General features: G+C 36.8%; 1 protein-coding gene across 7 annotated transcripts in view; it reads left to right on the top strand.

Annotated features, from left to right (window-relative positions):
• Positions 1-17,917, top strand: part of LOC129246982 (protein WBSCR14 homolog) — a 63,739-nt gene that overhangs the window by 1,045 nt on the left and 44,777 nt on the right. For 4 of the 7 annotated variants that reach the window (XM_054885773.1, XM_054885777.1, XM_054885778.1 and 1 more), the window contains exon 2: positions 312-1,469. In XM_054885773.1, coding sequence (XP_054741748.1) covers positions 1,003-1,469 — 467 coding nt within the window. In that variant the 5' untranslated portion in view covers positions 312-1,002. The remainder of the gene's footprint in view (positions 1-311; positions 1,470-17,917) is intronic. The other 3 variants (XM_054885774.1, XM_054885776.1, XM_054885775.1) reach the window with 1 other exon arrangement.

Genomic DNA, 17,917 nt, shown 5'->3' with positions numbered 1-17,917 from the left:
AAAGGCTAATTTATAGAACAAATAAAATGAATGGTTTTCATTACACATAAGTACCGGCTTAAACTATAGGCGGATTTAGTTTCATATCCGAAGTTAGGATCGAAACCAGCATGCTTTCCATACTTTTAAAACCATTTAAAATGCGTATATTTTCACATGTACATATGTTTTTATGTAAGAACATTCATAAGTACATATATAAATTCATAATATGAAATCTTATGTTCCAACGATCAGCAAGTCAACATAAAAACTTTTGTTTTAAATCCCTCTCATTTAAATATATTTAAATTACTCCTATCTTCTAATAGTACTTTTGTAGAACATTGTAAAAATAAATAATATACATACAACACATAAGAGCTGACAAAACAAAGCATCAAAAAAAAAAAAAAAAAACGAAGAGAAGAAGACCGATCTAGCCAGTGGTGTTAAGAGCCCTTGGACCAGCAGTTTTTAAGAGAGTGAAAGAGAATTTGAAATGTTTCCCAGTGCGAATTAGTACCAGTGTCATAACGCTAGCACATTTTCCTTAATACACACGTAAGTGTGTATATACTACGTCGGGAACCGAATCGTTATCGTTGTTCGTTAGTGCAAACGAAGTGTGTGTCATGGAAAATATACGATTGCTGAATGCACTGTTTCATGTTGGTCCTGGTGTTGTCGCTGAACTTGTTGTAGAAGCAGGCAGTGATAGCTAACGGCTATATCAATCATTCTGCTGTTAAATTTACATGAATAGTTCTCTGTTCATAAGTCAAGTGTGTTATGAAGTTTATTGGTCATTGGTGAATCGCGTATACAAAGTTTAAAAAACAAAAAACACATATTCCATCGTTATTTTTGTAGATGGACTACGCTTTCTTCATGACCAATTCATCTGGACTAGCAACAATCACATTTGAGAGTACGCGCGTATAAATCTACATAGATATCTACAATTGTATACCCGTAAATCAACACTTATTTCGCGCGACGAGCTGTAGATAAGAATACACAATGATGCTAAATAAATATCAGAATTATTTGCAACAACAGCAAAGGCAAAATCAGCAGAGTATACAACAGCAGCAACAAAGCTGCGCTGGTATAGCGACAAGCATGGCGACCAGTGTTTTACCATCTGAAGCCGGCTCATCCGATTATGGTAGTGGCGCTGCTAATATTTCTAAATCAGAGCGGGAATCAATACACTCAGGTCAATTTATGGTTTCCCACTTTGAAGCCGAAGAGGCGCAGGAGGACGATCTTGAAGAGGATGATGAAGTGAAAATGCTCGATCCAGAAGATCCAAATCTTACAAAATCAGAGGAGTCCGTAAATACTTGTACTGATGTGCAGCGATTTGTACCGCGCAAAATATCTTACGTACAAGAACTCGGTCATGTGGGATCCGTCGTGGCTTCACACTTGGAGATAGAAACCTCACTCACCAAACTCTTTAAATGCATGAACTTAGCTTACAGGTAAGTGAACAATTACTTCACTTAAGTCAGTTATTCTTGGTAGTCGGCTATTATCATAAATAACAAATAGTAATAACAACTGCATCGATGTTTAATACGATTGCATTTTTGGGTTCAACCAACCAAAAAAAAAATTTTTGTATTTATATTTAATGAAAAAGTAGCTGGACACAGGATGAACTTATTAAAATACGCATATTTTTTCCTAGCGCTTGATTCATTTTTTCACATCATTTGGGTATCTCTGTTCAATATAATTTTAGTTAACATCTGATTTAAGAATGTCTAGTTATTATTGACTAAAACATAAAACTTATTTAACTTAAAATTCAAATAAATTGTTAATTAAAGGATGCTGTTACTTACTTGTTATTTTTTTAAATTTTGAATCAAAGCTCAAGTAACTGCATCTTTATTTATTTATTCCGGTCTACTATATGAAGCTGCATTTATATGACGCGAATTTTTAACAAGCAATAATCGCTCACCTCTAGCATTTACACGGGCGACAAAAGTCGGAAAGAGTTTAGAGAAACATCCAAATTGCAAAAAAATAGTTGATTAATGCTGATGACAAAAGTTAAGAATACACACTGTTTCGCATTTTAAAACCCACAATAACTGCTTCACTGTTTGCGAAACTAAGTGTATCATGAACACCATTTAAATAAATTTTTCTGATGTAAAAACTTCAACTTGCGATTTTTTGAGAAAAAGGAAAATACGAAAAAGGTTGTATAAAACGATTTTTTTTCAAAAATTTGTCCAATTAACCCTTAACTGGTATCGTGGGGGCCGCGCAGACCCCACGCGTTTTATTTTTTTGAATTTCTTAAAAACTACGCATAGTACGCGGCTGCCATTTTGAGTAATCTCATTACGTCGCGACACGCGGCGGGTGTCGGACGTTCGGCGCTGAAGCTTTTACCAGAGCGGAGCTACGTACGTTGCGGGGGCCGTGCGGACTGCACTATACCCCCACTATACGTTGAAATACTTATGTTTTAGTTTATTTTTTCAAAGTTGATTTTATAAGAAATAAGAAAACATACATATGTTAGCTAAAGACTTTCGAAATAATAGTTTTTTTTTTATTTTTATAGTGGTAAGAAAAAATACCAAAAAATTGTCCAAATTTTGTGATCTCTTGTAGTAAATAAGTTAAAAGAAGTATATGAATAAAAACTTATTAATTTCATAAAATAAGCTTGTTATTTGTTCTATCAAAATAATTCTTGAAAAAAATTGTAGACATTTGTGTCCTAGAATCTAGTTTTAATAGGGGGCCGCGCGGCCCCCACGATACTAGTTTCGTTAGTCAAATTTACGATACCAGTTAAGGGTTAATTTACGTGTGCGAGAAAAAATTTACACTAACAAAGCGTAAACCAACGAAATTTAGAGTTGCACCGAAAAAAAGTTGCTTTTTTGTAGATATTCGTTGAATTAATATTTTTGATGAGCAATATTGAATCGCTAAATGTAAATGCAGCTCAATAGATTAATTACAGATGAAATAGTCTTGCAATTTGACTTTAAGCACAGATTTTTTTATTTGTTTATTTGCATATTTAGTCTATGAAACAATAATTTCTTACAGAATAATTAAAAATTACACTTAAATTAGAGCATCGTATTCAGAATATCAGTAAAAATTGTTTTAGGCAAAGAAAAATCAAGTGCGATAGATGTTGAGATTTGGTTAAATTTAGAGTCAAATAAGTCTAGGCCTATAGAATTTGTGAAAAAGCTAAACTCCGATAAAGCTCTGTTGATAGGAGCATTATCGATAAAAACCGACTCGAAAACGACGGAAAATTGAACTGCAACCCTCAAGAAGAGTAGATCGGTCAATCCTGCCAGTGCTGTCGTCTTCTGTTATTTAAAGACAGTAAATTGATCAAACGGCAGCTCGGCTTACAGGCGATTACGCTTATAATCCAGAAATTCAAAATAAAAACTATTTACAAATACAGGCAAATAAAAATATAAATATAACGAGAAAAAAAAATTATAACAGTTAAGCCGTAGTTGGACTAACAGAAAGGTGTTCTGCGCAAAAATACTATGATTAGCATAGCCGGTGTTCGAATAATATAAAGGGTGGTTAAGTTTCAAGGGCCGGTGTTGATTTTGAATAAAATACAATTTTTTTAGGAAATGTTTGTCATTTCTCTTAATTATGATAATATCGGTATGGCTCAATTGCGTATGGAACAAAATATCGGCCAAATAACCGCCGCGGCCTCGGCGGCACACCTCCATCCGATGGTCCAAATTTTCGATGACGCTGAGGCAAAATTGAGGCTCTATGCCGTTAATGTGCCGAATTATCTCATCCTTTGGCTCTTGAATTGTTGCTCGCTTATCGACGTACACCTTTTCTTTCAAATAATCCCAAAGAAAGAAGACCAACGGTGTCGTTGACGCTTAGGTCTGGTTCGCATTCAACATCGGCCCTTGAAATTTAACCAGCCTTTATAATAGTGACCAGGCTGTTATTTCTCATTTTTGAAGTGATATTAAGAAAGTAAAAATGAATCGTTCCCACGACAGTCGGTTTTACGTCATTTGTACGAATTTTTAATCGGCCGAGGATTGTCACTCCAGCAGCCCACATAACATATGATACTCTGGTGAGCTTCGAGAAGCTGTAGACGTACCGCGTATGTCGCTTCTTGGAGCCGAATGAAAAGTCGAGAAGCCTAGGTGTGTCTGATGGCGAGAACAATATGTGGCCACAAACCGTGTGTAGCACTCCCTGTGACCCTTAATACGTTCAGCGCGTCGCTGATATTTCTGACATTTTCCCTCGGCCGGCAATATTATCAGCGATCAGTTCCTTGTTCCCCTTTCAAAAAGTAACGAGACAAAAATTATCAGTTAGGGAAATTCGGAGAGAGTTGGTAAATGGACTGACACAGCGAGTAGATAAACAAATTCCACTTCAAGAAGGAAAGATTATTCATAAATTGCAGGAAAAAGAGACGTCCATAAAGTTCAGAAATACTGTTCAAGTAGTACCATTTCTCTGGCTTTGCACGCACTTTTTAAACGACCTTCGTACAGAATAAGAAAAACGTAACCCTACTATAAATCAGCTGTTCGAGTTTGTATTTACTATTACAGAGAAATTTTTGTTCATAATTTATTTTAAAGTTTTTTCGAAGTTTTTGCAATGTACTAATAATAAAATGATGTATGTACAGGGTTGGCCATATTAAACTGACCCATTGAGTAACCCTATAACTTTTTACTGTAATTTGAAATCTAAGGTTTACGTCAACAAGCCAAAGACACTAGGCGCACTTAAGGCCAATATCCGACGGGAAATAGCCGCCATATCGGCCGAGACGCTGGCCAAAACTATGGAAAACGCCGAAAAACGGGCACATTACGCTATACGAGCTAAGGGCGACCACTTGCGCGATATCATATTCAAAAAGTGATGTAAACGAATCTCCTTGAACTAAATTAAATGTTTTTCACAATGAAACACAAAAAAATGTTTCTTTTTCCATATTTTTTTAATAATCACATGGGTCAGTTTAAGATGGCCAACCCTGTACATATCCAAATACGTGCTAAGGGCGACCACTTGCGCGATATCATATTCAAAAAGTGATGTAAACGAATCTCCTTGAACTAAATTAAATGTTTTTCACAATGAAACACAAAAAAATGTTTCTTTTTCCATATTTTTTTAATAATCACATGGGTCAGTTTAATATGGCCAACCCTGTACATGGCAAGTACACTTTTGAGATTACGCGAAATCACTTAGTAAACAGTTGTTGTTGTTATAGCAGTTTATCAAGCCCTACTAGTACGGTATAGTCACCTGTTGTTATAATTTAGCTTATCTAACGGTAGGATCAGGAAACGTGCTGTTTCGACGGGTTGGCTTCAAGGAGAGATGGGTGTTAGGTAAATGGGTTTAAGAGGGCATGTGAATAAGTGGTTAGTATCGTACGATGTACATTCACATGCAGCACTTATGTTGAGTATGTCGGGTCGATTCTCGATAGGTAGGAGTTTAACCTGATGCAACATCCAGCACGAAATTGTGCTAAAGTTACGCGTGTCTCACGAAGCAGCTGAAGCTTTTTGCTAACAGTTAGTATTTGGGTGCGCATGCATTTGGCTATTCTTTTCCAATGAAGGGAAGTCTTAGCACTCTTGTGCCAGTAAAAAAATCATCCACAAAAATAGCTTCGTATCGCAAATGCCTTGAAAGGTGGTGGATACGCAATTGTATCTGTTGGCAGGATCGTATTTTTATTTTTGGTTTTCCACTTGAGATGAAGCTGTCATCTATGCAGCCCAAGACATTTGGAAAACCAGCTATCTAAATGAATTGTGTCAACTTTATAGTACGATTTATGTATGAAGGTTATAAACAGTTATATTTTCAAATTATTTTGCTACAACTTCTTTATTTTGAACGTCTTTTGTAAATCGTATTACTTATTTCGCGACATCTTTTATGGGCGACAAGCCTGAATTAAAATAATATAGAAATATTTTTGAGTCAGGTTTTCCATGTAGACATTTTAGTAAGCAAAGTGTTTATGTTTATCAGGAATATTTTGTCACAATTGATGGGGAAATTTTTCTTACATTGCATAAATATTTATTTTTTTATTTTGCGTATTTAGTTTACGAAGCAATAGTTTCTTGCAGACTAATTAACAATTACACTTAAATTAGGGCATCGTATTCAGAATATCAGTAAAAACCGTTGGTGTAAATGCAATCAACTTGGCACCCAGAAGAGAATGCTAAAATATACCTACAATACTCACTAAAGACAGCCAGATTTGTAAGTGTAGAACGACCCGATACAAATCCATGTTGATTCAGGCAAATTGAACTCTTAACTGATAAATATATTTTATCTTTGATGACGTATTCAAAAAGCTTACATACATTAGTGAGCTTCGAGACAGTTCTGTAATTACATGTGTATAAGTGTAATTGGCGCGTACACCCCTTTTTGGTGTTTGGCCGAACTCCTTCTCATATTTGTGGCGTGCGTCTTGATGTTGGAGGGACCTACAGTTTCAAGCCGATTCCGAACGGCAGATATTTTTTTTTTGTGAGGAGTTTTTTCATGGCATAAATACACTCGGAGGTTTCCCATTGCCTGCCAAGAGGCAACCGCTATTAGTAAAAACTTTCTTCTTTTTTGTCGTCTCGTCTTTCAACGAGATTCGAACCTACCTTCCGAATGGTAGTCACGCACTAATCAATTCGGCTACGGCTCTTGTTGCCACTTTTGAATATACTCGTAGGAGTTATAGAAGCGAGTTTCCAAGCATCAGTGAATTTTCCAGAAGATATTGAAAATTTTATTTATTTATTTATTTAATATAATGAAATATACTTATAAATAAATATATTACATATTTGTGGCAGCACTAGCAACAATGCCTTCAGCTGCATATTGAAAATTATTTTAAGCGGAGCTACCAGAGCAGAGTAATTAAAAAAAATAGCCGAAAGACCATCAAAGTCAGTTTTGGTAGGAATTTTTGAGTCTTGAGATCCCAGTTATTATATTCTCAGTTGAGAGGGAAAGTGTTCCAACACCGAATGCCATCACAAAACATAGTTCGATTAAAAAAAAAGTAGAATTTTTACATGGACTTTAAAAAAAATAAACCAAGTTTTTACGGGTGGTGCTATTTTTTATTTCAAGATGTTGTAAAGTTAGATTGACATTTGCCACTTCAAGTTTAATGTTTTTTACGATTATTTGGCACATTGGGAAGTGTCTGAATATTGGTGGTATACAGAATTCTTTTATGGCCACAGTTTACTGTTAGCTGAATATTCTAAAGGTCGTTCAAAAGCTTTGTGCACGAGACCTTTGATGTTGTGGGAATACAAAATCGTCTTTTGCCATACTGAGTTTGAGGTATTCAAGTATTTGTGTCTTGAATACCGATCTAAGTATTTGATGCTGCGAATGCGACCGTGGTGTATCAAAAATCAGTTAGAATTTGCTGGCCAAAAGTCGAAGAAAAAAGTTTCTAGATAGAGTTTTTTTGTCTTTGGGTTGGCTACAGTAATGCCTTGAGTAGTGAAAACCGTTCATAGCAACGTCCTGTACCCTAAGTATCCTCTGTATTTTCAGTCGCAACGTGGCCTTCGTTTGAGCATCGTATTACTGTCGATGAATAGTGAAAGTTGTACACATTTGAAAGATTTTGTAATGGAGTAAATTGAACAAAACCAAATGGAATCATCTTCGGAAGGTTAGCAAAATACGAGAAATCTTTAGTACATATCAATACCTCGACACAAAATTTTTAGCTGCAGCAATACGTAGATACATTTTTTGCAATTTTTTTTATAAAATTTGAGTTTTCAAACTGTATAGTAATACAACGCCGTCATATGCTGCTTTGAAACCTATTAAAGGTTACTCAAAAAAGTAATGGTTACTGAATAAAACAAGATTCAGCTGCTACCACTTGCTACCTTGGCTTTTATGCTATTTTTTGTGTTACATGCATCTTGGTTATGTTCTTGAATATACGCTATTTCACGTGAGGGAGTGGCCAATAGGGGTGGAAGTGGGTGGATTTTCAAAATTTTAAGATCATATTCGTAATCAGCGACCCTGAAAACATAAATTAACATGCATCTTGATTATGTTCTAGAATATACGCTATTTCACGTGAGGGGGTGGCCAATAGGGGTGAAAGGGGGTGGGTTTTCAGAATTTTAAGATCAAATTCGTAATCAGCGACCCCGACAACCCCCGAGTATGAAATTTTGAATCAATTACTTAATTTTTTGAGTTTTGGCCAGCTTTTCGGGAATCGGCCGCACTGTGCGCTGCCGCAGTAAAACTAATTTAATTGAAAGAGTTATTTTGTTTAACTCGCAGTTCGTAGCTACTGGGTAAAAAATACCACAGAGGTAATAAAACCACTTTTAACTTTTTTTCTACATACAAAATATCGTGACCTGCTGCTTGAAGTACCCTTCTGCATGGAATCAAAAGACGCGCTCCCTACGTAAAATAAATATTTACCTATATATTATGTGGTAATTTTTACCCGGTTGCGACCGTTTGTATTTGCATAGCGACGAACCCCGGTGACGATAGATATATCTGTGTCTCTTTTCCTCTTAGTATGCTAACGTAATATTACATGTCATGAAATTTGGAAAACCCGTGATATTAGTGGGCTTTTTTTTGGTTTGTTGTGCTCCCTTTAGCAAATCCTAATCATCAAGACATTGATATTGAATGGTTTGAAATCTGATATTGATATTTTATATGCATTGATATATTATGCATTTGTGCCAAATCACATTAGTAGTAATATTAACAAATTGCTTTGTATGGGAGGTGCCACGCTCATTTTACCAATATTTTCTACTGGGGTTATTAAGGCATACTTTGTACATCTCTGCAAAATCATAATACTCTACCATGAATGGTATCGAAACTATACAATAATAAGGAATTGGTGTTTATGGGAACTGTGACGCCTTTTTTACAAATGCCGCCCAGTTTTCTGAATTGTTAAGGTAATAATATTTTATGTCCTTGTACCAAATTTCTGTAGTCCGGCACGAGTGGTTCCAAAAATATGTAATATTAAAAACTTGGCTTCTATGGGAGCTGTCACGCCTTCTTATTTTAAATTAATTTTACAATGCCTATATCTTTTCGGCAATTGCAAGCAATGAGTTGACAAAGTTGCATTGCAATCCGATGATTGGTTTGGCAGCTTTTAAAATACGTACAAACAATCAAGTATTCATTTTTATATACTCGTATAAGATGAAATAAGATAAATTGGAACTTCGTTTGAAACACTGCAATTTTATTACCCAGTTGGCTATGCGTTTCTTCTTCCTGCAACTATGTTGATTACATATTTAGGGTCGCTTACTCGACTGCCTGTTAATGGAAAAGTTATGAAACAAGCAGTTAATTTGCCTACATGATAAACTCCATTTCATTTTCTCATGATTATTTAACACTAGAGAATAGGTATCAGCAGTAAAGAAGCATAGAAAGGTATAAGAGAAAAAGGTTTAAGGACATCGTTAAGATCAGAAATGGCTGCACAATAAACATGAAAATAAACAAAAACTTCTGAGGGGTACAAAAAGGTGATTGAGAATAAGAAGTCTGATGCATGGATTTTGTATTTGCGATATTTATGATTTACCTTTTCGTGCTGGTTGAATTGCGTCGTCATTCCTACTGTATGCAAGAGAGTGAATTTCGTCAGCCGAAATCTCTTAACGAACTTCTCGTCTGCACTATATACTGTCCAAAATGGTCTCCTTAGCTAAATGACTTGCAGAAGTTTTTTCAAACATTTTCTCAAGTGCATCAATATGAAAATCACTTCTATTCTCTATCGCAGTTTATTATAGCAGGTCATCAAAGAAATTAATTTAAACCTGTCGAAACAATTGATTTTTGTATACAAACAAAACAGATGGCTCTGTAGGAGCGGCAAATGTTAACCGTCTGTTAAATTTTTGGACGGCATATACAGTTCAGAAAACGAAAATGTGTTTAAAGAGAAGATAAATTTGAAGGGAAGGCGCTTAGAATATTTTTATTTTCCTTTCCATTATTAGGAAATGCGATAACAATTACGCAAAAATAAAATATTGTCAATATTTTTGAATTTTACGCTTTTCGTTGTTTACCTTTACTTTTACTCTTTACGCGTTTTCCGTTTCACAGTGCCTACAGAATAGCACAGTTAACGACTCTCTGTCGTAACTAATACGATTCGAAACATAAATACGATTAGAAACACGATGTACAGAATGCAGAGGTGTGGCCAATCAACTGATTGGTTGACGAAAGTGGGGTCCTGTTAACACTTTGTTTGAGTTTGTGTTGGTGATATAAGAAAAGAATCAACGCAGTCTTCGCTCATGTAACTTCGTTGGCGTCTAAATAACGACTGCTTGGAATAGTGTGTGAATACGTGTGAAATGAACAGGCAGAATTCTGCTGCCCAGTATCCGATGAAGTGGCAACCGAAGTTACTCTCCCAATTTTGTTTCGGATGGTCATGGTAGGTAGGGTAATCTATCGGCCTTGACTAGAAATATGAATACGAATACCAAATCGATTTGGAATATGAGAGAAAAAGGATGGTAGTGAGAAAGCGAGAAAGATGTCAGTACTAGAATTCGAAAACGAATAATAATGTAAATGTTATGTTAGATAGTTAAGGCTATGAGTACGTTTTTTGGCAAGATAAATTAGTTAGCTTACCATTAGTTTTCATATTTTGGAAAAATAGTATGCAGGCTATAATAGTATTTTAGGCTGGGAGAACTATTTTCATCATTCGAACTTGAAAAAAGTGAAGAAGTCGTGTTTCTAATAATAAATAAAACAAAATTGACACTTGCTCCTTACGAGCATCTCTGCATACACGTCAATTTACGAGTATATGCATGCCCTAGAGTAAAATGACCAAGTCTGCAAGTGGTGCAGAACTAGCGTACTAGAGATTGGTACTGGTTTCTGCTCTCTCCACCTGCAATGTTTTCAGATGAACACTTTTATATCGCGATGAACTGGTTCTGTTTTGGACACTTCATTGTATTATATTAATTTCTGTAAATGAAAAACAAAAACAATCTGAAATTTAACTCGCATTGTTTGTATAATATTCAGGGAATTCTAGGTTCGATACTTAAAAAAAGCAAAGATAATTTGTATGTGTGTATTATATATAATTTTCCAAATTTTTTTAAATTAAATTTTTTTTTTTATCAATTTACCATATAAAAGCCTGTACTACTATCGGCTGACTGAACTGTCCATTATGTTCCTGTTTTGCGAGAGTTGGAAGACAGTCACGATATGTACTCGTATACTGACTTTTTAGGAGCGCATCCTTATTTTTTACCTCGGTGTGTGCTATGTTACAAATGTATGTGCATTAGGGATGACTGAAATTTTTTTAATCGCTTTTGACAGACCTACTGAAAGTTTGCATTTTATCCAAAAAAATAAGGGGGTAAAATATTATTTGCCTCATCCTAATTTTAAGTTATATTCAACCTCTTCATTTTCATTTCGCAGATTATCTATGTATGTATATTACATGCGGCCATGCATTTGGGGACACAACTGTTCGTACACCCCCTGTATTTCGAATATTTTTAAAATTAAATAAAATATTCACAGATCTTAAACGCAGTTTCATTCTAAATATAACTCCGTTTGATTATTTTATAAAGGAAATAGTAATATTCAATACATTATTCAAAAAAAGGCAAAACACGAAAATTTCTTTGTAGCAAAAGTGTTCGTACATTTTGTAGGTCCTCCGTTTACAGTCTTCTGGGCATCGATCGGACTACATTTTTTGTGGTACCTGGTGATATTACGCTCCAGGCTTCCTCCAAAACAGTTTTAAGTTCATTATTATGGCGGGCACCCACTTTGCGTTTCAAAAGTTCCCAGCAGTATTCAATGGGGTTCAGGTCAGGCGATTGAAGAGGATAATATACATAATTGTCTTGGTTTATAATAAGCAGCCAGTCTTTTACTGAACGCGCGGTACGTTATGGAACGTGTTTTGGAATATCCATCATAGGTCAAGACCCAAACCATCTATAGAATCCTTCAAATTGCTTTCCCATATTCTTTTATACTGATGCTGCCCCATTCCACCATCTATAAATACTAGTTTCCACGACAGTCGGTTCTACGTTACCGAAACGACGCGGATTTATATCCGGCCAAGGACTGCCAACAGCATTCCCCGTATGTAAATATAGCGAATGTTTATGCTGCTACAACAACAACAACCAGTCATTCCACTCCACCAGCTGCCATTGTACCCTATGCCATGACACTTCGGCCGCAGTGCTTGACATTTGAAACCAAATTTTGTCCATCTAAAACTGTATTATTTTTGCGCCACACCTTTCCTCTGCTATTATTTCCAAAAATATTAACTTTGGTGTCATCCGTGAATAATATGGTTTCCCAAAATTCGTTATCCTTATCTATGCTACATTTGTGGAACAACCACAAGAGGCAAGCCACAAATAGGAGGAGGAACTCGGCCAAACACCCAAAAATGGCGTAAGCGCCAAAACATATATACACATTCTGTTAAAAAAGGGAATTGTTTAATCATCAAAATTTATTTTGTTGCCTTCAAAATAGGCTCCATTCGAAGCAATACACATATGCCAACGATTAGTCCAGTCATCAAAGCACCTTTTAAACACGTTTGAAGAGATCTTCAGCTCCTCAGCGAATTCTCCTTAATGGTCATAGGGGACTAAATCCGATGAATATGGTGGTTGTTCGATGATATTTGTCGAGTTTTTGGTAAAAAAAGTGTTCACAATATGAGCCTCGTGAATCGGTGCGTTATCATAGTGCAAGATCCATGAGTTTTCTTTCTACAAATTGGTCCGTTTTCTACGCACATTCACTCTCAAACATGGCATAACCTCCAAATAATATTCTTTATTTACCGTAGAACCATTTGTAACGAATTCCGAATGGACAACACCATGATAATCAAAGAAAACGAGTAGCATGACTTTCACTTTTGACGTGGATTTTTGGGTTTCGGCTCATGTGGATAGCCGCCTGTGACTGGTGTGCATGTCAATACCCACGTCTCATCACCTGTTATGATGTGCTTGATAAACATTGGGTCCGAATTTACTTGCTCAAGCATATCTTCAGGCACCTTCTTCCGATGAATTTTTTGAAAGAAATTCAACTCTCTTCGAACGAGTCGAGCAGCCACGCGTCTCATGCCTAATTGATGGTGTAAAATGTTGCGAATTGACTCGTGAGACACGCTAAGGTCACGAGCTACTTACCTCCCTCAAACTGAAAAGATGGTTTTCCAGCACCATTTCCTTGACATTGTCAATGTTTTCAACCGTCGAAGATGTTGATGTGCGACCGGATCGGGGCAACTCTTCTACGACTTCTCGGCCCTCTGCAAAAGCCGTATACTACTCGTAGATCCGTGTTTTTCATAAAGCACACTCACCATAGACTTTCTGCAATATTTACAGCCATTCCGCACACGAAATTTCGTTCAAAACACAAAATTTAAGACAAATTCTTTGTTCATTATTTTTATCCATTGTGAAAATTGCAGAGCGCACCTGCGGTTGACTGATATAATTAATTGCCAAAAACAAGCTAATTGACACAACACGCTCAAAGTGGCATTTCATGGCTACGTTGTAGGTTGTCGACTGCTTTGTGAGGTATTTTGTCGTCGCCTGGCTGTCAGTGAAAATGTGAATATCAGCTCCAGGTATCGCATCACACTGTACCAGTACAGTAGTCGGGAAGCCGGAAACTAGCCCCAGATGTTTGCAATGTACTGCTCCCTCATCAACTCCTCAAACTTTGAGTCATCTGTGTATACATGGGTGGACTCGCCCTGTCTTACATCGTCCCGTTGCCACTCTTCCTTTGAGAGTAGGAGGGTCGTGAACGTTATAATGGCACTTAAAGGCGGGAGCGCATAGTCCATTTTGTAATTTGTGACTTTTATTAACTTTTATAAAGGCAACTTTTATTTCCTATGCCATTACAAAAATAAATTAAAAAAACCCCTTCTGTATCGCTCCACCTTAATGTGCATATATATATGTACATGCATTCATATGAATATGTATGAAAAACTTATTTTATAAATATCAAATTGAGTTGAATTGTTTGTAATTTGGTCTTATTCTTAGCAATTTCTGATTTCTTTGTTTGTGCAAAACACGATTATGGTTTTGGGTTGATTTCCGCATTTATGCAGACGTAAGCAGAATACGAAAGGGCAACTAACTGCTTGAAGGTGCATCGATTATTTTGAGGCTTTGAAATACAATAACTCTTGTTTTGCTTGGTTGAAATAATTTCCATGTGTTTAGTGCATGCACATAAAACACCATACATGCATACGTATATGTAAATGTGTACTGTATTATTGTCACCCTATATTACCATATATTTTTTATCCCCCCATTACTTTATGCAAAAACGCGTTAAAAATAAATATTTGCTTACCGGTTGAAACTTCGTGTAAATTACACTAAATATGAAACTCATTTTTGTATTTATTTAAAAGAAGAAGATATAGAGATTAATTAGATTATATTTTGAGGGTGCTTAAAGGGTGATCCCACGACAGACGGTTCTACATTACCAGAATGACTCGGATTTACAGTATATCCGGTCAAGAACTATCACTCCAGCAGCATTAGCCGTGCATATATGTATGAGGAATTTTTGTACTGCTACAACAACAGTATTTAAATACATTAAGGCATAATTCATGCGAAGGAGTTACAAGCTTTGCCAAACAGCTTTATTTATTTAATTACTTGAAAGAAATTTTCACCACAATCTATACACTTATCTAACTGTTACAACCAGTACGCAAACCAGCTTTGCCAAGTTTCATCCGAGAATGAGGCACACTCATTGTCGCCAAGCCTTCGGAGGGCCATCACCACTAGAAAATCGTTTTTCCTTTCAGTTTCATTTTCGCATGCGCGAACAGTGCAAAGTCATAGGGACAAGCTCTAGACTGTAGGGAGGGTGCGCAAGAAGTTTCAGTTCCGTAGTGGTTAAATACTCATTGCAGGCTTTGGTGCGGTGAGCTGACTTTATGACTTTTGGAAAATACTTTCAGTATAGCATTTAACTGATCTTGTATTCTATGTATCTAAAACGACTCGATTTGAAAAATGCAGCTATAATTTTTTCTTACGCATCGAGATCTTCGGGGCTATGAGTGTGTCCCCATCAATATTGACTCATACTTTTTTTAGGCTTTGTCGGCACATTGTAATAGTAAAGCCAAGTTTCGTCACTTGTTACAATACGGTTTACAAACCGGGTTTTTCTTTTATTAAACAACATATCAGCTGCTCTTCGGTTAAACACCCAGAGAAAACAAAGTTTCTTTCCATGTAATCAGTTATTGAGAATCGAATGAATTGCTGGACATGAATGTGTTAGGTGTTTTCTATCTGTTGTTGTATCATTCGATGGTCTTCATCATTTTCTCAAGCATTTTTCTCACAGCAGTAATATTTTCCTTTGTCACTGACTGTTTCCGTCTTTTAGTTTTTAGCTAATACGTTTATTCGCGTTGCGCTTTAGAAAATAGTTGTGAGCTTGTCGCCTCACATTGATCAAAATTTTCCCGGAATATATAGAGAAAAACAAAATACATGTTTATTCCTCAAAAGCGATATTATCGGCTTAAAAGGACTTCCCATCAACTGCAACGCTCTTACCATATGCCAACGTTTGATCCAGCTCTGGAAACATTACTAGAACTCTATTTTCGGTATAGCCATCAGAGCTGTCGTCTATTTTTCTATTACTTTGTTTTGGCTATTAAAATGCGTTTCCGGTAGTGGATGCTCCCGTAGTGAGCCGTATTAGGTGAATTCGATGGCTGTTCGGTATTTGGATGGTTTCGTTCTTGGTTAACGTTCACGTATAATGAAAGCACTGTGTGAGGGTGCGTTATCTTGGTCCAAAAGCGACGAATTGTTTTCTCACAATTCCTTTCTTTTTTGACGAATTGCTTCACGTAACGCCTCATAATGCCCATAATAGTCCTAGTTAACTTTTTGACCTTCTGGAACAAATTCATATTGCACAATACCGTTGTAATCCATAAAAACCGTGAGCATCGCTTTCTTTTTTGGCTAAAAAAGAATGCAGCTTTTTTTGGCCTTGGTTCATTCGGAGCTCTCCACTCACTCGCCTTATGTCTGGAATGCGTGTCGCACTCATCCAGTAATGATGCGTTTGATGAATGTTGGGTCGGTTTCAGACTTGGAAATCATGTCTTTGGAAATATCAACTTGGTCCCTTTTTTATGAAATTTAGGTCCTTTGGGACCGACTTGTTGTAAGCTTTGGTCCATGCTTAAATCACGCGTTAAGTTATACTGCAAAACTGCCGTTATTACACTACGTTACCACGATGCCATACTTTATACTGTCACTGTGAATGAGCAATTGAATCCACAAACATATTTATGGTATAATGCAAAGCCTGTTTCCTGTTGCGCCTTTTTGCTAAGTCATATTGTTCAGTCATATCATTATAAGGCTCTTGGGCATCGCGAAAATAGCTGAAACATATACCACTATCGAACTATGCACGTAAATAATATGTAGATTGTTTGATGGGCTGTATGTCATTGCGCGCCATCCTATGAAGCCTAAAATCGCCGATGTTTAAATTTTTCTCGACAAAAAAAGTTCGTAATTATGGTTCTGTAACTCCACCTGTTGATCCATTGAAAAAAAAACGCAAAAAATTGTCACTCATTTAATCTCTTTAATGGTGATGGAACTCCATACCGAAACTACAGGGTTGGCCATATTAAACTGACCCATTGAGTAACCCTATAACTTTTTACTGTAATTTCAGATCAGCTAATGACATACCGCGTTGGAAGCGTCAGTCGAAGGAGATTTATACCATGAAACAGTACACCCCAATAGAACGCGCTGAAATTGTTCAGCTGTACATTCAAAATTCCTTCTCGATTGTAAAAACGCAACGTGCGTGGAGAAAAAAAAATAAAGTGAAAAGTGCGCCGTCAAAGAACGCAATCAAGCAAATGCACAAACGATTTTTGTCTTCCGGCACTGTGGCTAATACCCGACGTCCAAATAAAAAGCGGCCAAGACGATCTAACGAAAATATCGCGGCCGTACGAGCCAGTATCGAGTCATCGCCGCGAACGTCAGGTAATCGTCGTTCTGCTCAGTTGGACATCCCTCGGACCACTCTACGACGTATCATTCGTTTGGATTTGGGGATATTCCCGTACAAAATACAACTAAATCAACAACTGTTGCCGGCCGATAAGCCTCGTCGCTTGGAAAATGCCAATTTTGTCGTCCGAATGGCCCAAACTGATGAGGATTTTTGGCATCAAATCATTATGAGTGATGAGGCCCATTTCTCCTTGAACGGAACCGTAAATAAGCAAAATTGCCGTTTCTACGCCACTGAAAACCCTCAAATTATTGAAGAGGTACCTCTCCACGACCAAAAAGTTACAGTCTGGTGTGGCATTTGCGCTGATATGGTCATTGGGCCGTTCTTCTTTGAAAATGGTCAACACCAACCATTGACCGTCAATCAAGAGCGTTATCGGGCCATGATAACCGATTTTGTGATGCCGATTGTTCGTGAAAATGGTATGGAGCACTTCTGGTTTCAGCAAGATGGCGCACCACCACACACAGCACGAGCCACCGTCAACTTATTGAAGACTTTGTTCCCTGGCCGTTTGATATCAAAAAGCGGCGATTTTGACTGGCCGCCACGATCACCGGATTTGACGCCACCGGACTTTTTTCTTTGGGGCTATTTGAAATCTAAGGTTTACGTCAACAAGCCAAAGACACTAGGCGCACTT

Source organism: Anastrepha obliqua, chromosome 5 (genome assembly GCF_027943255.1).
Source record: "Anastrepha obliqua isolate idAnaObli1 chromosome 5, idAnaObli1_1.0, whole genome shotgun sequence".
In the NCBI taxonomy this organism is placed as follows: Eukaryota; Metazoa; Arthropoda; class Insecta; order Diptera; family Tephritidae; genus Anastrepha; species Anastrepha obliqua.
This window is presented reverse-complemented; position numbering and strand designations above follow the sequence as displayed.